We start from the raw sequence: 23,505 nt of genomic DNA, 5'->3' as shown, positions 1-23,505 counted from the left end.
CCCACAGGAAGGGAAGCAAAGCAAAGCAAGAAAAGAGAGTGCATGAGTTCAATGTCTTTATTCTGTCTAAATAATTATAATGACAGGAGGGTTAGTGTAATTTTCCAAACGTCAGGAGGTGATATCTATTAAACTCAAACCTCAGGAGGTGCAAGTGTAATTTACCCTAATTTTTTTTTATCTTTTTATTTTATATAGTTTTGAATGTCTACTACAAGACTAATAGTAAGTAAAAAGGGCACAACGTGGGTGATTACCTTATTGTTTTTGAAGATGATTAAAGAGGAATAAGGCTATAGCTTGCATCAAATTCCAGCTGCTGTGGGGAAAAAAATGTGAAAAAAAAAAAGACTAGAAAAAATTAGAAGAAGAAGAAGAAGAAGAAGAAGAAGAAGAAGAATCTAAAAAAAATATCTAAAATAAAGAGAGAAGAATCTGAAAAACTAAAAAAAATATCTAAAATAAAGAGAGAAGAATCTGAAAAACTCATAAAAACTCACCGGAGAACATGAAAAAAAAATCTAAAAGAAAGAGAAAGAAGAATCGAAGAAAGAGGAAAAAAATTTGAAAGAAACGAAGAAGAGGAAGAATCAAAGAAGAAAGAAGAAGAAGAAGAAGAAAGAGGAAGAAGAAAAGGAACACACTGGAATATCGAGCTTCAGTGTTGTCTTCGATGGAGAGTAGATTCAACAGACTCTGTTCTTCGAATGGGAAGTCGACCAACTTTGGTTCTTTGAATGATTTAGGGTTTTTTCAAAACAATAGATATAATCTGCTCTTTATGTTTTTTATTATTACTAAACACCCCATATTTATTTAATTTTTTAAAATGGTCAAACAATAATTGCTCTGGTGTGCCTAAAAAATTCTAAAAATTTGGTTTTGACCCCGCACCCAACTGCGTACCCGTGTAGTAGTACCCATCGCATACGCACAACGTACCAGATATATACAGGTCGTATAAATTGTACCTGGTACAATTTTGTCGTACCCGGTATAAGTGCAGCTGTACCGGTGTGAGTACGCACACCCGGTAAGTACCCGGTACTTATACAACAACATTTTTAGAGTACCCATCCTTCATAGGTTTCTACATGGTGGAAACAACTGTAGTATAATCAAAGTCAATAATACAAACAACCCATTAGAATGTGGCATAAGATGAAGAAGTTGATGAACAAATTATTCAAAGAACATGACTATGGTTCTGCCGAGTTTGGGTCAATCAAGTTTTGTAGGGTCAACAAATTTGTCACGTTCAACCACGCATTGAAGAAGAAAGGATTTTGAGTATTTCAATGTTTGAAAATTTTGAAGACCCAAACAGACATGCAATTGAGGTGGAAAATCAAATGGATTTCAACAACGGTGAGGACATTGAAATTGATGAAGAAGAGTGTCACTGAAATTACCCAACATTATTTTTGAAGACCCAAACAGACATTTTTTTTTGATCAACTGGTTGACAAGATCAATTAAACAAGTATTGAAAATCAATTGGTTGACAAGATCAATTAGACAAGTATTGAAAATCAAATTAAATTGCTCCACACCAAGAAAATCAACAAAGTATATTATGCTGATGTTGGATACTCTCTAGACTTTGCTTTGTCTTAGATGCTATTGGACATTCAATTATCAACGTTGGAACATCAATTGCATTATCAATCAACTTCTCTGGTGCACATGTCAACTTTATTACCTCATCTTTTATTTCTTCTTCTTCATTGAGTTCAACTTGATTTCCTTCTTTTGGGATCTCATAACCATCATAATAATCAAGAGATGATAGTTCCATCATTAGAAGCTCTTTACTAACTTCAACGCTTTTCTCTTGCTTCATCTCTTCATCATCATCTTCTTCAAACTTCTTGATCAAACACTCATCTACTTCTTCATCTTATGCCACATCCTAATGGGTTGTTTGTATTGTTGCCTTTGATCATACGGCAATTGTTTCCACCATGTAGAAACATAACCTTATAACTTGCGTTTTACATATTTGGCTTGCTTTTCTTTAGATATTTCCATACACTCAACGAATTTGTCAACTTTGCAAAACCAATAAATAAAATCCTTGGCATGACAAGAAGCATTAAAATAGGGAATTTCTGGTTGTACCTGATAATCTAAAAAGTCAAGGTTGATGCGATTATTCCTATTGAACACATCATTGAATCTTTTTTGTCGCCTTACCGACTGATATTCACCATAATCCTTGAATAACCCATCCTCAGATTCGTCCCAACTATCGTATTGATAACGAGAAGATCGTCTCAAGATGTTGTGGTTAATAGGCTGGCCTGGCAAATCCCATAGCGCGGTTCCTATTAACGTTGTGACTAACAGGTTGGCCTTGGGCAAGTCCCTTGACTAGAATCCTATTAGATCTTTCTCTACGATTATTGTCAATAGAGCTTGTGCTTCCTCCTTCAATGAATGACATCGAGCCAGGTGAAACCTTTCTTTGATACCACTTGACGTAGCGGAATATACAGGGGACTAGATATCGTTCTAATAGACGAAAATGGCTCTTGAATCCATGAGAAAATAAAACCTTGAATCCACAAGGAAGAGGAAATTCTGAAGAAACTGAATTATATTGCATAAAAGTTGTTTTTTTGCCATAAGACTTACATAGTTATTTATAATAAACTAAGCCTTGGAAACCAAGTGAACTTGGATACCAAGATATCTAAAATTAGGAAATAATAAACTAGTCTTATTCTTGGAATACAAGAAACCTAAGAAATTAGGAAAACGAAATCAAAATAAATTAAGAAATCTAATAATTCTAAAATATTTATACTAAGGTTAAGTTTGACATCTTTAAAAAAAGTCAAAAAGTCACTATCCTATTTAAGTCACATCATTTTATTTAAGTCACATCACTTCTCTATCACATCACTTCAAACCCAATCCTATTTCATAAAAAGTCAAAAAGTGTACTTATTTAGAATATCCCAAACAACTCCTAAATCACAATATTTTAAATAAAATATTAATACTAAAAATACAAAAATTTCTAAAATCTTGTCCTACATTCTGACCCTGCGGTTGAATATCAGTCAAATATTGAAGATGTCAAACTCTCACTTTTGGCTATCTTCAAAAACCGTTTAGAATATCACCATTCTAACCCTGCGATTGCGTCTGGAACGGTCCATTTATCTAGTACCAACCTTCGCTGCTCATTTGGGGGCCTCGCTGGAAAAACTACGCAAAGATTATAGTGCAATTTCTAGAAAAGTCTGTGCCCTCCTATAATTTCCAAAACTCCAAGGAATATTTTATTTCTCCAAGAATATTGCATCCGTTGACATCATCACCGACTGGGCTATAGTGCAATTTCTAGAAAAGTTTGAGCCCTCTTACAATTTCCAAAACTCCAAGGAATATTCTGTTTCTCCAAGAATATTCCATTTGCTGACATCATCACCGCGTCAGCACTGATGTCATTGCCCACATACACCTATGTCAGATTCGCTTCCCAAAAAATTAATCTCTGAGACGTCACCTGGGGAGGTTTGAACTCCTGACCAAGCACCCACCACATTGCCTTAACCACTACGCCATTCTCACTCTTGTGAGTAATTCTTCTCTACTATATATTTAATACATTCTTTGGCGAACAGTCTTCAATCTCCAAACACGCGTGTGGTGTGTGAGTGGGCCTCACTCGCCATCTTCAGGTGGCGCGTGAGGGCCACTCTGGTCTTTTCTTGGGCTGATCTTTCTAGGTTTGGATTTCTCTTGTTGAGACGAAGCTTCTGGTGTGCTTAGAAGTCGATTTCGACAAACTTGAAATTTTTAGTTTTAGGAAAAACTTTTTTCTCAAACTGGCTCCCTTGAGCCCTGATACCACTTGTTGGGATTGAGGATCTTGCCCAGGATGTCTAGAATAAACTTCCATGCACAACCTACACACACAAAAGAGACAATATTTAACGTGGTTCGGCCCAATGCCTACGTCCATAGAAGAGTAATTGAATTTCACTAAACATGGAGAGGACAAGGAAAAATTACAACAGAAGAGGAGGGAACATTCTCAACCTCAACTCCACTCCCACACAGCTGCCCCTCTCACACAGAGGGCCAATATCTCTTACTCTCTCATTTTCTCTTCTTTGGTTTCCTCACACTTTGCTACACTAAACTCATCCCATATTTATACACAAATGGGGGAGCCCAAAGTCAGCACTTGCCTACCAACAAGCCACCAACAGGCCACCTACAGAATTCATGGCAGCCACCCACACAGTCACTCTACACATAGTAGCTTGGCTAACTCATGTAGCACAAAATCTCCAGCTGCATTTCATATCCTCTTTTCTTCAATTTGCAGCTTTCTTTGAATTATTTCATGTCTTCCATTCACATGGAACAGAACCCAACAATCACTACTTCACACTTGAACTTTCAAATCACACTTATAATATGTTAAACAACACTATGAATACTTTAAGATTCTTATACACACAATAAGCATTCAACTTAAGACACTACGACAGAACACAGGACCTATAGGGATCTGTACTGTTCTTTCTTGATTCACCATGAAAAAAAAACCATCTATTTACCAGACTATTGGGACACTGAAACTTTATGTCTTGACAGTATAATAATTGTTGTGATCTATAAATATGCAAGCATGAATAAATGTCTCAAGCTCCTGTTGTGAACAAATATGTAAATTCTTTATGAATAAATATTGTGAGGTTGCACATGGAATTGAAGTTTGTCTTGTATATGATTTGGGAACTAAGAATATAAATCATGTGAACTGAATGTATTTGGCCATGGCTGTCAAGCTTTGGGCTGTCTGAAAATTCATGCACCTCACAAAATTGTCTGTTATTCTTTTGTATATACATATTTACATATGTTAGATTCACACTTCGAATTTTTTTTGCAACTTATGAGGTTACTTTACAAAAACATATAAAACAACTAAGCATTAAGAGAGGTTTCATTCTCAAAGCACTTACTGGCATGCTACGTCAATACCCAGTGGTAGGGTTGTACATGGGTCGGATCGGATCGGTTTTGACAATCACCGACATTCGAACCAACACCTTAGGTTTTGCAAACTTTTCATTTGATGCCATCCAAAAATTGCTTCAAAACCGTGCGTTTCAGGTGGTAGGAACTTTGGTCGGTGCTGTAATGAAGTCCCATTATCTCAAAATAAAGGGTGTGAGGAAGAAGAAAGGGTTTCTAGGCAAGGGAGGGAGGAGGATGAGGGTTTCTAGGGAAGGAGACCTGAGGGTTTCAAGAGATAAGGAAGAAACAAAATAGATCTCAACAACACCACCATCACAATCACTATTATCAGCACTGCAATCTTAGCGTAGTCAATCTCAAGCCATCACCTCTTCCATGATCACACGTCGTCGCCACGGTCGCAAAGAGAGGAGAGGTGCAAATAGTGAGGGAGAGAGGTAGGCAAGGAAGCTGATGTGAGAGAGAGAGAGAGAGAGAGAGTGTGTGGAATACAGAGAAGAAGGTAGAAGGGTAGGGTCAGATATTTGTTTGTGTTGGGAAACGAAAATTTAGCGAGAGACAAAAGGTAAGAGAGGTTTGAGAGAGAGAGATGAGAAAGTGGGATGAAAGAGAAGAAGACAGAAGATGGAAAGGTTACATATCTGTTTGTCTTGGGAAGGAAAAATTTAAAGAGTAAGAAAGAGAGAGATAGACAGGAAAGGTATCAGATTATTGGAAAGGGGTAGTCTTTGTTTGGGAAGATATGTCTTGAGAAGTGAAGAGTCAATTGATCTGATGACAATTAAAGGTGTATGTGCATAAAAAGAGTCAAATATGTCTTGGAAAAGATGAATTAATTTTACCAAGGAAAAATAACGGCCTATATATATAATTAAGTTGGCTGGCTCGGGTTATACAAATCTATTTTTATTTAACCCAATGTCCAACCGAAAAACCGAAGAAATTTCAAAAAAAGAATCGCAGCCGACCAAATAAATGGTCAAAATCGCCTGCACTATAGTCAGGTGGGGCGGTTCGACTCAGGTTTTTTGTGTAAATAGGGTTGGTGAACACCCCTAATGGGAATAGGTGGTGAGAAAAGTCGTGTTATGTAGCATGATTCGCACTTTGTTAAAATTATAGAGACACCTCATTAGAGATGGTAAATGGGTGGGTTTGGGTGAGTTAAAACAAGTTATGTATTAAAACAATTCAATCCAAACTCACCCTTTTAATAAATAGGTTTAAGTCGATTGGATTGAATTGAGTACATGTCGGACAAATCAACTCTGGCTTGGTTTGGGAAGTGGGTTGGCTTTTTGGCTTTTTGGCTTTTTTGGCTATTTTAGCCTGGGCTTAAAAGCTTGGTTTGGGAAAGGCTTTTTGGCTTTTTGGCTTTTTTGAGTTTTTTTGTGAGAGAAGAATGTAATGATTATGGGTTGGATGTGATATTTTGTTTGTTATGGCTAAAATAGCCTATTTTGTTTTTTGTGGCTAAAATAGCCAAAAAAGCCTCCAACCTCACTTGCCAAACAGAGGCTCTACCAATCCGTTTACTTTATGAGGTGGAGGTGGTGGTGGTGGGCTAGTGCTAGTGGTAGTGGAATGGTGGAGTGGTGGATTCTTTGTTTTGTTGCTTGTTTATTATTCAAATTTAACTAAAACCCATGTTTAACACATAAATTCAAATTTAAGTGAGTTTACTAGATGCAATTCATTTATAATATATTCATAGATTTAAATTTAAACAAGTTTAAATGGATTACAAACAGCTAGGGCTGTACATGGGTCGGTTTGGCTGGGGTTGAGCCTAACCCCACTGCCAAACCGAACACATTTGGGTTGGGTAGGTTACCATCTGATGCCAACTGAATTATAGTTCGAAACCATCCGTTTAAGTTTTACGGTTCCACAGTCGAGTTCAGTTTGGGTTCCATGGGTAACAAAATAAAATACAATATCTTTACAAACCACTTACAAACTGAAAATATTAAGAAAATAATGAAGGCTTCATGTTTGGCAACAGACAATATGATGAACCATTCACAAACTGAAATTGTAAAATCACTTACAAGTCAAATTTTACTAGGATTTGTGTAAGTGGTGAGTCGTGAGCTGCAAGACAGCCACCAGGGGAGGATTTTGTCTTCAGCCATCAGAGGGTATTATTTAAATCTTCTAAGTTCAAATCAAAGGGGTGAGTGAGACCACCAAAGAATCTAGGGGTTAAATCTTCAAAGCCCATTAGGGATGCAAAGATGGATCATGAGAGAGAGAGAGAGAGAGAGAGAGAGAGAGAGAGAGATGAGAGAAGGATCATCAGATTAACCAAGCCATGAGATGTTGTGTGGAAGATGAGAGGGTTAAAGAGAGATGAAGTGGGAGAGAAGATGAGAGGGTGAGAGAGAGAGAGAGAGACGAAAGGAGAGGGGAAACAGTTACCGAGAGAAGCGAAGTGAGACAATTAATGTACATCTGCATATTCATCTTTAAGTAAAGGTACTGAAGAAAAAAGTCCTGCAGATCTTGGAAATTGAAATTTGTAATCTACCAAGACAATTAATGTTGAAAACATTGGGAAGAGATAAGGCCTACCATCTTTTCAATCTTAGAAATTGTAGTGTAATTTATCAAGGCAACTAAAGATGAATATGCAGATGTATAACAAATATATATATGTGTGTGCATTGGGTCAGTTTAAACGGATTAGTACTTATACAGCCCAAAACTCGACTGAAAACTCGAAAGTAAGAATGAATTTAGCCCAGTATTGACTGAATAACTCTCGAAACTGTCCATATGTGGGTCGGGTTGGGCGGGTGATTCGGTTATTTGTACACCCCTACGAACAGTTGAAATTAGATATGTTCATGATTTTTCAAATTAAGTTTGCCATCTGCACAAATTTGTCCACATGAATGAGACTATTGAATTTGTTAATGTCAAAGACACAGAGTACTTTCAATATTTGGGATTTTGGTGGGTAAGATTATGTTGGTTTATTTGATAAATAATGCATTTGAGATTAAGGGAATTTTACAATGGTGGTAATGGAGATCTGATAAGGGATGGGAGCTTTTATTTCTACTAAGGCTAAGCAAAAAAATCAAAAAAATAGCCGATCCAGACCAAACCGCACTGTTTGGTTTGGTTTTGGTTTTCAACAATGCATGGTTCAGTCCTGATTCTTAAAATAAGTGAACCGTATTTTACGGTTCGGTCTGTGATTTTATAGTTATGGTTCCGGTTTGGAACCCAATCGAACCGTTTAGATATATACATATATATAATTTGTTATTTAAGGTAGATATCAAGTATCTTATTATTATTTTATAGAGAAAATTGGTGAAAAATCCTTCCTAAATAGTGTACAAGGCATTAGATCCAAGACAAAAAAATCTTATTTGGTGATAAGGACATGCCGGAAAACACATTGACAAAGTCATTGGAAAATTGGTTGGAAAAGTCGCCGGCAGCGATGACCGGCGGCCGCGCTGGTAGCCGATGGTGGTGGTGAGGTAGAGAAATGTGTGATATTCAATAAATAGGGTATTGAATGGGCGACATGTGCCACATTTTAACAGATAGGTAGTTTGGTGAATTTCAACAAATAAACAAATAGGGTTAGTGAATTTCAACAGATAGATAAATAGGGTGATTTGAAGAGATATGTTGATTTGATTTCAATAGATAGTTGTTTTTTGGACAAATTGTGTCCTTTTGGCCCAAAGAGATAGTAATGGCCCAAAAGATTAAAAAATAGACCTATGGCCTGAGTATATTATATATATATATATTCATAAGTTATTCACCAACTATTTATAAGTGTGTTATTGTATAATAATAGAACTAGTTCTAAACAATCATTTAAACAATTTTGTTTGTAAAATGATGATTAGTGTTTGATCTTTGAGCAAGTTATGACTATGTTGTGGATGATAACAAAGTACATGAAAGCGTAGTTTCGAACCGAACCACATTTTTTTGGTGCGGTTCGGTTTGGTTTGGTTCCAAAATTTTCCTAGTTCAGTTTGGTTCTAAATTTTTTGAAACCGTAGGTAGTGGTTTGGTCTTGGTTTACTTCAAAATCTAACCAAACCAAACCATGCTCACCCCGAATTTCCGCGCACCAAAAAATATGAGCACAACACATATTTTCTCTCAATATACACACTAAATGATTTTGAAATTTAATATTCCGTTCACTACATAACCCACCATGCCAAAAATACTTCCATCCTCTTCAACCTATAGACCTAAACCCCTAACCTCCTAACCATTGCTGGCCAGCCGTCTGTTGCCATGACCAGCCTTGTTCGTTGACCACCCCAACCCCTCCCCCACCCTCTCTTGTTGTTGTCACCTCCTTCCTCACTTTCTCCTAACCACCTTAGCCCTCCCCAATCATCCTCGACCATCCTAGCCCCTTTTCCACCATGGTTGGCTGGTGGTGGTTAGGACTAGGGGGGAGAGAGAAGGGGGAAGCTAGATCGCGTACAAGAGGGAGATTAGTGGTGGAGTTCGTGGCAGTCAGGGGGGGTTTGCAAAAGTGGGGGCTCACGGCAGAGAGCGATTTGTTGTTGTGGGGGTTCACAACATTGGGATTTCATGGTGGAGGGGGTTTCACAATGGTGGGAGAGAGGAAGGCTTGCGGCGGTGGGGGGTTTTTGGTGGTGGGGTTTGTGGCGGCGATGGTGGTGTGTGAAGTTGTGTATTGAGAAATTGTATTTTAAAATTGTGGTTGTTTGATTAAGAGGTAAAACCGTAATAAAAAAAATGTACTAATTTTGTTGACTCAATATTTTAGTTGTGTGGAAATAGAAGCTTGTAATAAGAACAATTATGTAGCCGAAGTCTCAAACATGGGTGTTCAGTGGTGGTGGAGATGATTTAATGCTTAAATCAAGACTGGGTGATTTTTTGAAGGGTAATGTTATTAATCACTGAATTTATTTTGTCTTTTGATTTAACTACTCATATATGTATTCATACAATAAAAATCATGTGTAAGAAGTGAAATGTTTGATCACCAGAATAATTCACACTAAACTTTTCACTTTCTATATGATTTTTCATACATCATAGCAAGTCTTATTATTTTTTAAATATATTAACATTATATAATATAAAATAAAGAAGTAAATTAAGTTCAATAATTAATAGCATTTTATTTATTTATTTATATATTTAAATTCTCACATTCATCGCAACCCATGAGATAATTGAAGGGAAATTGATGTTGTGGGCCTGTGCTGATCCATTGGATTTGTCTAGAACAAAGTGTGGGATACAAAGACCATGGTGGAGTTCTGGGCCCGTTTGGAAATGGGTTCACTGCCACTTTTCAATCAAGATCTCCTTGGAACAGTTTTGCAGGAAGTTTTAGATTGAATGTGGATGCTGAACTTGAGTAGGGATTTATGGAAGGAAAGGAAGAGGGAAGAAAAAAAGTAACCAAAAAAAAAAGGTTAGTTTTTTTTGTTGTCATTTTTCACTTTCATTTACCTTTTCCCACCACAAATCTTTATTCAAATTTATGATTTAAACAGAGTCAGAGTTTATTCAGAAATGGACATCCTTTGGCTAGTCGTCCTAGTTACAACTTGATTACTTGGCAGAGGATTGGTCTGGCATCAGTTCTTTTTTTAATTACAAAAAAGGGTTATTGTCAAACTCCACCTAAAATTCCCTTGGCATGGGATTGGTCTTGCGTGATAGGCCATGTATGCCACAAGGGGAATGAGTGCACAAAATATGCCATGTCTCATCTTGTCCATGTTGAGCTCCTTTTAGTGTATGTGAGCATGTCCTATCCTTTCAGCCATTGCCACTTCATGTCATTCAATGTTCGTAAAAAAGGTCTTTAAAGAAAGCTTACTCTAACCGACTCCATTAGAATATGAGAAAGCCAACATAGGTTGTGTCCCATTATTTTGGTTAAAATTTTCATATGCCTTTCAGTAGGCATCTAAATTAAATCAACTAATAAAATAAGGACACGTGACAATCAAGACACAGGAACATAATCCTAGTCGGGTCCTAGAGGACACATGGGGAGCTACCGGGAAGAAAATTCAACATGTTAACATGCTGAAGGAAGGAGCAGTTGGAAGCAGTTATACTGGTGATTACTGAAGGAATTTGAATTCAAAGTACGGAGGGAAGCATCCAGCAAAGAGGAAGACATGGAGATCAATCATGGGGACGTGTGAAGCAGTTTCAACACTTCCGATGATTACCAAAAGATCAGAAAAATTGTTGTCTATAAATAGCAGTTCAAATGCAGAGAAGACCCCACCTAAATCAGACCGTGTCAAACTAGAAGTAGTAGTCAAAGACTTGAGTTCCATTTTCGTAGGAGTAAAGATAATAGTAATAATAGAGGAGTAGGAGTAGTCAAAGACTTTTGGACATAAATTTACCGTGCTTCAAAAGAATAGTAGTAGTAAGGTACTATTCTATTTTGTAATTGGGTTGTTCTTAGCCTTATTAGAAGGCGAGTCTGTGTAATTATGCTAAACTGATGCGATTTATTATATTTTTGTAAACTTCATTAATGGTCACTGAGACTTACCCTTTTTATTTTTTGAAATATTTTTATACCCTACAATCTATACAGGGCACATGCCCATAAGTGATAAAAGTCCTCATAAATCATTAACCGAAATTCCTAAATGGTTAATTCTATTCTCCAGGTTCACCTTTATTCATCTCTCATCCGCACCCTCTCTCTCATGGCGGCATTAAAGATCACAACCGTCGGAGGCATCAAAGATATTGCTCGTGGTAGCATCAAAGTCTGGAGATCAAGGTATGCATATGTTTCTATACGATCTTTTTTTTTTTTTTGGTTTTTTATTTTTATAAATTTTTTCTAAGTATAATATACTCACTATATTTAACAAGAAGATATTTCAAATATGAACTGTGTTTATTTTTCTCTGGAATCTAGAATCTCAGTCATAGTGCTTTTGAATTGTAGTGTTTTGTCGGCCATTTTGGCTTCTAGATTGAAATCTATCTATAAAGAGAGAACACTGATTGAAATTGATCTGAGGTTTGCTATTCCCAGATTTGATATTTTAACGTTTTATTCGTGATGGCTCTCTTATTTAAGGTCTACAAATAGAGATGCGGAAGAGAGAGGAATTGTTACGGTGTTGTGTCAGGCACCTTGATGGATTTTGATTTATGAGTTATACATTCATTGTTTGTGTATTTAATTTTATATATTTGATTTTGATTTTGATTTTGATTTTGCTTTTGGTTTCATTCACTTTCTAAGCAAGAATAATTGGGCTTGAACCAGGTTGTGAAGACAAAATCTGATCAATGGTGCAAAAATTTGTGTAAACGATTACATTACTTGTACACTTCAAATAAAACTACCACCGATTTTTGTTATTACGATGATGGCGGCATACCCAAAATAACAATCACAATTAAAATCAAACATGACATATTAATCATATAAAAAAAGTTGAAAATTTATAAAGAGAAAATTTAAACAAATATAAGTAGATTAAGGCCTGGTTTGTCATCTCCTAAAAAAGTTAAAAAGTCGTTATCCTATTTAAGTCACATCATCTTATTTAAGTCACATCACCTCTCTACCACATCACTTCAAACTCAATCCATACCCAACTCATATTTCATAAAAAGTTAAAAAGTACACTTATTTAGAACACCCCAAACAATCCCGATCCACACACAAATTGGGACATTCAAACTCACACTAATATATATTCAAAGCCACACTGCAAACTATTAAGGGCCTTAAACACACAACAAGCATTAAACTTAAGATTGCCAACCCAAAAAAATGAAAAAGCATTGAACTCAAGAGATTACAGTTGGGCCATTTGTTCATGCAGCGGTCCCTGGTTCATGAAGGATGCCACTTGATAACTCCCAGTAAGGAATGTTACCATATGCATGGCATTGTTCTGCTTTTGTCACCCAATCCCTTATTTTTTGGAGTTGTTGTTGTGGCTCTATCCTTTTTAACGTGGTCAGCTGCCGTTGTGCCCGAGCCATTATTACTTGATCTTGTTTTTTCAGTGCCCCAGACCACTCTTTAATAACATTATCGAACTTTATTTTTTCATCTGGTTTCCTTTGTGTTTCAGCTTCATCAATCGCAACCATCATATAGAACTCCTTCTGGCTATCATCTTTTTTATTTTCTGCGTGCTTCTTCAATTCTTTCCACTTTTGCTGCATGCACCACATCATTTGGGCAATTATCAACTCTTGAATGTAAATACATGGAATAAATATTTATGTCACTATACACATTCTGCTATCACACTAATATTTCTTTTATATGAAAAATATGGGACTCTAATGCTGTGTTTGGTTGGGGATTTGGGAAGGGATTTGGAAAGAGAAAGGAAATGGTGTGTGAAACTAGGTGAAATGTAACTATATTTTATTTACATTTCACCTAATTTTTTCATTTTCCTTTCCAAATCCCTTCTCAAATCTCCCAACCAAACACAGCGTAAATGTATTTAGTAGGAATAATCTTAATCAAATTCACTAATACTGTGTTTGCTTGGGGGATTTGGAAAGAGAAAGGGAAAAGGTATGTGAAACTAGGTGAAATGTAGGTATATTTTATTCACATTTCATTTAACTTTTTCCTTTCTCTTTCCAAATCCCTTCTCAAATTTTCCAGCCAAACACAACGTAAGTATGGTAAAATCTTTATTATGTGAATGTTTAGCTTGGTTGAGTGCTAGTCTCAAGGCTGTTTTGGCAATTACTTTTAATATATATATATATATATATATATATTCTTTCACTTTTTTTATAAGGGATACAATTGTTGTTAAAAAAAGTTGATATGTTTCGAAAATGCCGAAAGCAGTTACGTTTTGTTGTTGTGAAAGTTTAGGTGGGTTGTGAACTTTTTTTTGATCTTTAGTGGACTTTTTTTGAATTTCTTTTATTTATATTTTTTTTGGGCTAGAAAGACTTGAAAAGTTAAAGCTTTTTTTGCTGAAGGTAAAAAAAATTAGAAAAAAAATATGTTTTATTTAGCTCATGCCAAATAGAGTGGATCCTGATATAGTATTATTATTATTATTATTATTTTCAATTGTTAGCTAAATAAACTAAAAACCAAACCAAAATATTTTTATCTTAAATAGCCACAAATGATCTTTTTATTTGAAACTAAAGAAGTAAAATGTTTTTACAGCTTAAATAACCAAAAAATGACTTTTAATTGAAACAAAATAAATCTTTCAAGGTTCATTTGTTTCGTCATATAAGAAAATCTTTGGCTCCGTTTAGTTTAGTTTTAAAATTATGATTTAAGTGTGGAATTGTGATTTAAGCATTGTGAGTTGAGTTTTAAAAAGAAAAAATTTGTTTGATTAGGAGTTTTAAAGAGAGTTTTGGAAAGATTTTTTGAATTTTAAAAAGTTGAGTTGCATTTTGAATTTTTGAATTTTGAGTTGTATTTTGAAATTTTTTGGATTTATTTTTTTTTAATATTTATTTAATATTTTTATTTTTTTAATATTTTAAACTCAAAACACAACTCCACCCTCAAATTGTAACCAAACTCATAACTCAAAATTCAATTCAATTTTTTTTTTTTTTTTGAATTGGATTCAAAAACTATTTTCAAAAGGGAAAATTAGTGAAACATCCATCTCTAAAATTTGTGTAGTAAGAGAGGTCTAAGATGTTATTTTTTATTAGCTAAAGTCGCTCAATATTTTCACAGGAAAAATTTAACTTAGAGAAATTTTGCCTGACTCAGAGAAATTTTGGTACTAACTCATCGAAATTTCGAAATTTTTTTGGTATGATCACAGAGAATTTTTCCCCAAAATTTCTCTGTGAAAATTGAAATTTCTTTGGGTCGAGGTGAAATTTCTTTGAGCCAAATTTTTTCCGTAAAAATGTTGAGGGACCTTAACTACGATGAAAATATTATATGTCTTTTATCTTATAAAATCTTAATATCAGATACCTTAAAAAAAAAATTCATTTTCAAAACTCATAATCAAACACATACCTCAATTTAAAAATTCTTTTCAAAATTCATAATCAAATTCTTTTTAAGACTCTTTTCAAGATTTCATTAAAGAAATTTCAAATATTTAAAAAAAAATACAATACAAAAATGTATGAAATACAGTGCACATTAAAATAAATAAATAAATATTTACCCCAAAAAAATAAAATTAAGGAAATTTTTAAATATTTTTAAAAAATAAATCTAAATTTTTTTAAAATATAACTCAAAACTATTTTCAAAACTCATACCCAAACAAATTTTCTCTTTTTAAAACTCATAATTCAAAATACGATTCGACATTCAAATCATAATTTTTAAAATAATTTTAAAAAACAAAATAAAAAATATATTATTTTGATTTTTTTTTTTTTAAAACAGAGTTTTGAAAAGAGTTTGGTTTGAGTTTTGAAAATAATTTTTAAATTAAGTTTAATATGTTTTTTGAATTGTGTGTTTTGTTATAAATTTTGAAAAGAATTTTAATTGAAATCACAATTTCAAAATAAAACCACACGCAGGCTTTGTGCTTCCCTCCACATTATAGATTACTATGCCATGTGATTACTATTTCCTTTTCTCTCTCTCTCTCTCTCTATGTATATATTAGAGAATTCCATATGCTTCTTCTTTTTTTTCTTTTTTTTATCAAAAAAAAAAAAAAAAATGTTATGAGGTGTCATCATGGCATCTGTGGGCTTAGGTTCTGCGATAATCGATTACCGGCCTGATTTGACCTAACCTATAAGAAGGAACTTACTACCGAGACACTAATTGAGCTCAACTATACGCCACAGACAAACCCAAGTTGCGATTAGAGTATAGGGCAAGGTCTCCGAAGAGAGCTAGCTGCGAAGCAACCATTTCACCCTCTAAGATTCGAATCTGGGTCACACCTATGAAAAAAAAAAAAAAAGGCCTTCTCCACTAATTCACCATCCCAGTGGTGAATTCCATATGCTTCTTGGTTCTTGGTTTTCTGTAAGTAGTGCTAAAATGAGTAGAGTTACGATGCGAAATGGAAAGTTTGCATGCGAGCTCTTTGCCTTCAATTTGTCGTTTTCTCTTTGCTTGGAATCCTTGAAATAGTTTTGTGCCATATACTTCCAGCTGCATAATCTCAGATATAAATGAAAAAAAAAAGAAAAAAAAAGAAAATTAAGTTGAAACCCCAAACAAAACCTTTTCAATTAGACCTACAATGATGTGATAGAATAATTGTTAATTTTTGATTTGTTACATGCTCAATTATGTAGGTCCAACTTTATTGTCACATCATTGTGTGAAATTGAAGGTCTAAAATTGGAAAAATATTAGGTGGTCTAAGGGCGCCACGTATTCTTGTCCCCATCCAATCACCAAATATCGAGTCCCCTCTTGTTTCCCTATCCCTTCCACCAAACACAACACTTTTTGAGCACCACCAACCTAGTGTCACACCTCGAGAATTTATGTGACACGAAGAGCAGCGTTGGCAGTATGCTGAAGGCGCTGGAAGGTTCCGGAAGGAGGGAGACCAACCTAGAGTATGCTGGAGACTCTAGAACGTGGTGGAAGGGTCCAGAGTGGCCTAGAAGATTCCAGAATGTGGAAGAACCTTGGAGTGTCCAGAGGAGTCTGGATGGGTCTGGAATATCCTAGAATATCTTGGAGAAGCCTACCATATACTACACTAGTGTAGAGAGTTCTAGAATGTAGTAGGAGGGGTAGTTGTCCTAGATAGTTCTATGGAGTGTTCTAGATGAGAGTTTGTAGCCCTTGGATCAAAATGATCATAGTTGTCCATTGAGAGGGAGGGGGGGATGCCTATATAAGGGTGAGGGGTCTCATTTGTTAGGCATCGAATGCTGGAGATCCAAGAGAGCTCTAAGAGTGAAGCACTTGTGAGTGTGAGTGTGAGTGTGAGAGCCTTGTAAAGCTTTGTACACGACTATACTTGTAAAGTTAACTTGTATAGTGAAGGCATTCTTCCACCTAAACTTTGTGTTCAAGTTAGTGTGGTTGAGTGGGTAAGGCTGACTTAGGTGCAACCAAGAGGGTTGAAAAGCATCTAAGGCCGCACGGTTGACATGCGAAGTCTAAGGCCGTGACACTAGGCATATCCCAGGACAACTAAACAACTTCTCTTAAAATTGGGAGTCTCTAGCATTTTTGGTACATATGAATGATTTGTCCTGAAGTGGACAATTTAGGCCTCGTTTGGGAACCCTCATTTTTAGCAAAAAAGTCAAAAAGTTACTAAATTAGCCAAAAAGTCAACAACTCATATCAAAAAGTCAAAAATTCTCTTTTCTCTCTACTTTTTGCACATCTTTTCGTAAAAAATCAAAAAGTCATCCCAAACATACTAGTTTTTTTTAGCTCATATTTTAGCTAAATAGCCAAAAAATTACTAAATTAACTTGTTCCCAAACGAGGCAGACTAAAACTAATTAGTTAAAAAAAAAAAAGACAAATTAATTACACAACCATGGGGTTGCAACTCTCGTTGTGTAAGAAACTCACATGAAGAGTTTCGCCCATCACCCCTCGTAATTAGTTATTGAATTGTAATTCTCCCTCATAAAGTTTATAAGGTTTTGTTTTCACAAGGGTGTCATGGTTAAATGTTGGTGTCCTAAACAGTTTCTTGTCATTTTTTATTGTGCTGCAACTTACTTCTTTCGACCTGTCTTTGGTGTAGTAGAACTTGCAACTCCTACAATCAATTTTAGTTGTTCCTCAGCAGCCCACTTAGTTTTCTCTGTAAAGGATGAGTAAAAAGAATTGAAGACGTGTGTATATATATATATATAAAGCCTCCAACAAATTAAGAAAGGAAACTGGACAATTGAAATGACAACAAATGAATTAAACTACAAAAAGACAGTTTGATCTTATAGATTATTTAATCAAACAGTTGAGAGATACATAATGAAGGATTGGTAGTGGAATATCAAAGATTGATATACCATACATAAGTGTATTTGATGTATTTTATGATGTTGGGCTTACCATCTTTTTTATACAAACATTAACTTAATTTGTATCCTCTCTATTATATTAGATGCAGTGGATGGAGATGTCCAATTCATGATCTATAGTTGTGAAATAGTCAATCATCATAGTAGAGAGGTTTTAAATTTTAGATTTACTTAACAATTATAAATTATTTATTAGTGTCATGTAACTTTATCCATTGCAATGAAGATTTTCATTTTAACTATGTAAAAAAGACGAAAACACTGTTTACACTAATTCAGATGTGGGTTTGACATAATAGTAAAGATAGATAAATTGTGTAAATATATATACATATAAATTACATAATATAAAATTATACTCCAATCCAAAGTTATTGTTAATTTTTTAATGATTAACTTACATATGATTCAATAGGGTGTTTTTTGTTGTTGAAGAAAATAGGTTTATGTAATAATATAGCAAAGTATAGTTTAAATAAAGAAATCAAAGGCCCGTATATACATTATTGCAATTTACATTTGAAAAACGTTCAATTGTTGAATGGGTTGATAAACGCTTGGCTAGAATCTCGTTGGATGGTAAAATAGTTGTTGAAAGACTCTTGTGGCTGCATATATTTTCAGGGAAACACTATGGTGTACACTCTTTAAATGGTGTGCACATGAGCCTTATAACTTAAAAAAAAAAAAGAAAAATTTTCAATTTGTTGAGTCGTAAAAAAAAAAATATCATAACTAAACACAACATGAGTTGTAACTAAAGAACTCATGAGTCATAATTAAAATAATGTCAACTAACGAAAAAAATTGATTATAACTAAAAAAAATAAAAAACATAATTAGAGGTGTATATGGTATATATATTAAAATTTCCCATATTTTGAATCTTTACTCATATATAAAGGTCTGGTTAACAAGAAAAAAGTAAAAAGTAAAAATACAAGATATTTTTTTACTAATTTCATAATATTTTTCATTGGATTTAATTTATTTATTTGTTACTTTTTTATTATTTTCAAAATAATTTTTATACAAATCTGAATATTAAATTAGGATTTGTCATCATGTCAATATCTTCATGCATTAGGATTCAGGTAAACCGAGTGGGCTTAACTGAAGTTTCCAATCATCAATATAAACAATGTACAGGTCGGGTCAGTTCTAATGGGTTGGGCTGGGGTAGGCCGGTGAAGATTACCGGGTCGGGTCATTGCCAAACCATATATGATCTTTAGTTACACCATAAAATTTAAAATTTATGGAGAGAAATGGTAAAAAATAAAAAAGTTTATAGGAATAAACTATTTCGTGTTATTTTTGAAAATAAAAATAAGAATTTATTATTTGTGAAATAAAAATTATTCTATTTTAAAATATAATATTAATTTCTCTAATCATTATTATTAAACATTTAAATTTTATTTTATTTTATTTTTATACATTTAGGAGTCTAATTAACAATTTAGGGGATACGGTGCCATATTTAGGAGGTGTTGTGGGAGTGATAGTCACTGGTAGAGACTGAGTGGCCATTTGGGAAGAGAGCAAGAAGTTGCGTTTTGCAGCATTTCAAAAGGGCCACTAGCAGCATAAAAAAGCAAGCAGATTGATTTGGGAAGGGACAAGAATGTAGGTGGTGAAATTACGTAATTGCCCTCCATGAAATTACGTAATTATTCAAACAATCACATGGGTCAAAAAGTAAATTTTCTAAGTTTGGTGAGATATTTTGGTTATTTTAATGTGATGTGACACCATAAATAAATATTATACAAAAAAAGTAAAAATTTTTTTTTTATCAATTTCTCAAATTACTTTTCAAAAAAGTTAAAAAAATTTGGTAAAAAGTCGAAAGTTAATTTTTTATCATATGTGATTCACAACGTGGTAAGATATAAATGAATGTTAATAAATGATGATTGTAATTTTGTATGGTAGACAAAATATTTATAGTATTAATCTCAAACAGCAAACAAGATAATGCCACATGTATTGGAAACAATTTTCTGTTAATTTTTCTAAACAGAGATGGATGATGGCTAAGATTGAGATCAAATAAAATATTTAGGATTGGAATTGTAAAAAATTGAAAACCCCATGTTAGATTTGTTATTAAAGTTAAATCTTAGGAATTTTTTTTCCCTAAAACATATTTAACATTGAAAAATATAGAGCAAAATTTAGGTTGTGTTTGGAAGGATTTTCAAATCATAATTCTACCCATATTCTAATATCATGTTTGGATAGGGTTTTCAAACTATATGTCCGCAACAAACAAAAAACTCTGCAGAAAACTCTATTGAAGGCGGGATTTTCAAATTTTTTTTTTTTTTATATATTTTTTAATTTGGCTTAACCGGACATCCTACCACCAAATGTCCCATCGGTCGTCCGATTGGTTAATTGGAACAGTGCAAATTTTTTATTTTTTTTTATTTTTGTTGCTACAATTACATATGTTAATTTTTATATATTCAAAAAAAATATTTTCCGAATTTTTAAAAAAAAATTGATTTTTAATAGAATTTTGAGTTATGTGTTTGGTTATGAGTTGTAAGTTTTAGTATCAAATATCATATGTCACATAAAAAATTTTCTACTCAATTCAAAACTCTTTTCAAAACTTATTTACCAAACAAATTTTCTACACTTAAATCATAATTCTAAAACTCATAAGCTCAAAATGTAACTACTATTCTCAAATCATATTTAGAAAATTCTACCAAACGCTACCTTATTTTTCCTCTTTGTGGTTTGAAATTGGAATATTTTATCCCTTATGATTCAAATATAGTTAGATAGTTTTTATGTGGTCATGGATCAAAATATAAACATTAAGTTACATAACTATAAATGTGAAATGATTGTAATACTTTCAAACCATTTTTTTTTTTTGGTCTTTCTCTCTCCTCTCTTACACACATAATTTCTAATATTAATTTAATCAAATCACAATTAATCACAAAATTTTAATTATTTATTGTAATTTTTAACTATTTAATCTAATTTTAATTTAGTTATATTTTAGATTACAATTAATCATAAATCTTTCATTATTTATTGTAATTCCTAACATCTTAATCTAATTTTAATTTAGTTATATTTTAAGTCAATTCTTAATTATTATTTATTTTATATTTTAGTTCAATTACATTTTACTTTAATTAATTTCTTAATATAATTTTAGATTTGGAGATGATGGGATAAAATTGTCCTTTTTGCTATATTAATTGTATTTTATTTTTGTAGAAAGTCAAACCCATTCTGAAAAATAGTATATGTGATACACCTTTCGTCAATTTCGATATAAAAATTAACAGTGGTATTTGGATTTTTTAGCTATATTTGAACTATAAAGGGGTGAAGTGCTCCAACATCAAATCATGAGGGATAAAATGAATTTTGGCGAAAAATAAAATCATTAAAAAATTGTAGTTGTATTTGAAAAGAAAATTAAAAGAAAAAATATTTCAAAGAAAGATAGCTATATAACAGAGTCTTGCAACAGAAAAACAAAAACAAAAAAACAAAAAAAAAAAAGGAGAAAAAAAAAGACAAAGAAAAAAGAAAAAGAAAAGAAAAGTCTTGTTGAAGTACATATTAAAAAATAGTTAGCTAAAATAAACAAGTGGGTTTTTGAATAGCTTTTTCGACTAAACATGTTTGCAACAAGTTAATGTAGTCATAAAGTTATATATGAAAAAGTTAAAAGATTCTTTTTTATTTTTTTATTTTTTTTGGGTATTTTCTTTCATAAAAAATTACTAAAAAAGTTACTTTGTGACGTGATGTTATCTTATGTGGATAAATTTAATATTTTTTGTGGTGTTAGTTTTCTCCCATTATGGTATGGGAGATGTGTGTAATTGTTTATTTCTTCTCCGAGCTATTTTTTGTGATGATTATTGAATTGGGTGGTTATTGGGTTTCTCTTACTAATTGAAAAAAAAAAGGGAAAAACAAAAAAGAAGAAAAAGCGCTATTTCGCAGTGTTTGGGAACAAATTTTTTAAGTTTTTTTTTTTTTTTTTTTTTTTTCACTAAAAGACAAATTAGTGGTGGCTGTGTAAAATTATTTGTGACGTGAGTTTTTGAATTGTGGAAAGAAATTTAGTACTCTTGTAGTAATATTTATTTCTCTCTCTTTATTGAGGTCATATATAATTAGTAGTTTGGACTTGGGGTTGGACTTGGTAGGCTTAGTTTATTGGTTATAAGTTAGAGTTGGACTTGGTAGGCTTAGTTTATTGGTTATTAGATTTTGTTGGCTTTTTAATTATTATGGACTAGTGTTTGATAATGTAAATATTTTTCCTAGCAACTCAAATTTATTTATGAGACGAATTGATAAATAGATTCAAGTTGAAATTGCAACTTTAAATAATAAAGACAGAGACAGTTATACTTATATGTATATAAAAAAAGCATAACAATAACGAGAGACAATTATTTGTATAAATTCATTTCAAACAAATAAGTACCAACTTGTTCCAAAAAAAAAAAGTTCTGTTAGTATATGTATTATATGTTAGTGCATATATATATTAGCTCTAAAACACCAATTAGCTTTAATAATGTTGTCTTCTTAGTGTATACTTTCCCCTTTCGGTGATCACTTTCCCTTTAGGCCATGATGTTGTTTTGTGTAGTGTGTATACCACTTAGGCCATTTTCTCCTATATAAAGGAGACCGTGTAGAACATTCAATACATCAATCATAATACATACAATTTATTCTCTCTCTATCAATTTATCTAACAAGTTCCAATATTAAATTGAGCAAAAAAATTTAAAACTAGAAAGTTCACCCGTGTGAGAAGCCCCTCCATGCGTCCTACGATACGACTCTAGCTCTTCGTCCATGGAGCGATAAATGGTAGTTGTTATAATATCAGATTGTAATCCTGTGTTATTATTAGAAAACATAGTTCGCCATGATTCATCGGCAAATAAGTGACGCCCATTACGTTGATTGGCCATAATGACCAGTAGTAATGCTTTAAAAATAAAAATAAAAAAACAAACAAACAAACACAGCAACAAGAATTCAGTTTGTCTCAAAATAATAATCTTAATTCATTAAAGAGAAATGAAGTTGAAATATAGTTATGTTATGTTTGGTTAGAGAATTTGGAAAATGATTTGGAAAGAGAAATGAAAAAGTAAGTGAAATGTAAATAAAATATGTCTATATGTCGTATAATTTCACACACATTTTCTCTTTCCTTTACCAATTCCCTACTCAAATTTCCAAATCAAACACAGCATTAAGGAAACCTAAAAAAGAGAAGTTGCGCATTACCTCAAAGAAATCTTCAAGGCTGCATGCGACCATATAAAAAAAGATGGCGTTTGTTTACCTCAAATGAGTTATATATATAGTGCTCATGGTCCAAAAAATAAAAGAATAAATCACATCCCACATTCTGTCTTCATCGTATTTCCTTTTTCACATCCGACAATTGCGTTGACATCTGCACGTTCCATAAGAAATGAATTGTGTTAAAATTTTAAATAAGCGGATGAA

At 33.1% G+C, this 23,505-nt stretch overlaps 2 protein-coding genes across 15 annotated transcripts in view; one reads left to right on the top strand and one right to left on the bottom strand.

The window, feature by feature from the left end:
* The window catches only part of LOC114290407 (uncharacterized), a 229,157-nt gene that overhangs the window by 77,974 nt on the left and 127,678 nt on the right, over positions 1 to 23,505 (bottom strand). The window lies entirely within an intron of this gene.
* LOC145822541 (uncharacterized) overlaps positions 1 to 23,505 on the top strand; it is a 58,315-nt gene that overhangs the window by 7,423 nt on the left and 27,387 nt on the right. For 2 of the 12 annotated variants that reach the window (XR_014363935.1, XM_082919809.1), the window contains 2 exons: positions 11,679 to 11,794; positions 12,101 to 12,354. Coding sequence is in view for 2 of the 12 variants with exons in the window: in XM_082919809.1 (XP_082775935.1) it covers positions 11,679 to 11,794; positions 12,101 to 12,161 (177 nt within the window). In the remaining 10 variants the exon portion in view is untranslated. Of the gene's footprint in view, positions 1 to 10,211; positions 10,451 to 11,678; positions 12,355 to 23,505 lie in introns of those variants that run through there. The other 10 variants (XR_014363933.1, XR_014363940.1, XR_014363939.1 and 7 more) reach the window with 10 other exon arrangements.

The sequence above is a fragment of the Camellia sinensis genome, chromosome 3 (assembly GCF_055761805.1).
Source record: "Camellia sinensis isolate YWXY chromosome 3, ASM5576180v1, whole genome shotgun sequence".
Classification (NCBI taxonomy): domain Eukaryota; kingdom Viridiplantae; phylum Streptophyta; class Magnoliopsida; order Ericales; family Theaceae; genus Camellia; species Camellia sinensis.
Note: the sequence above shows the minus strand (reverse complement) of the source record. Positions and strands in the feature narration are given on the sequence as shown.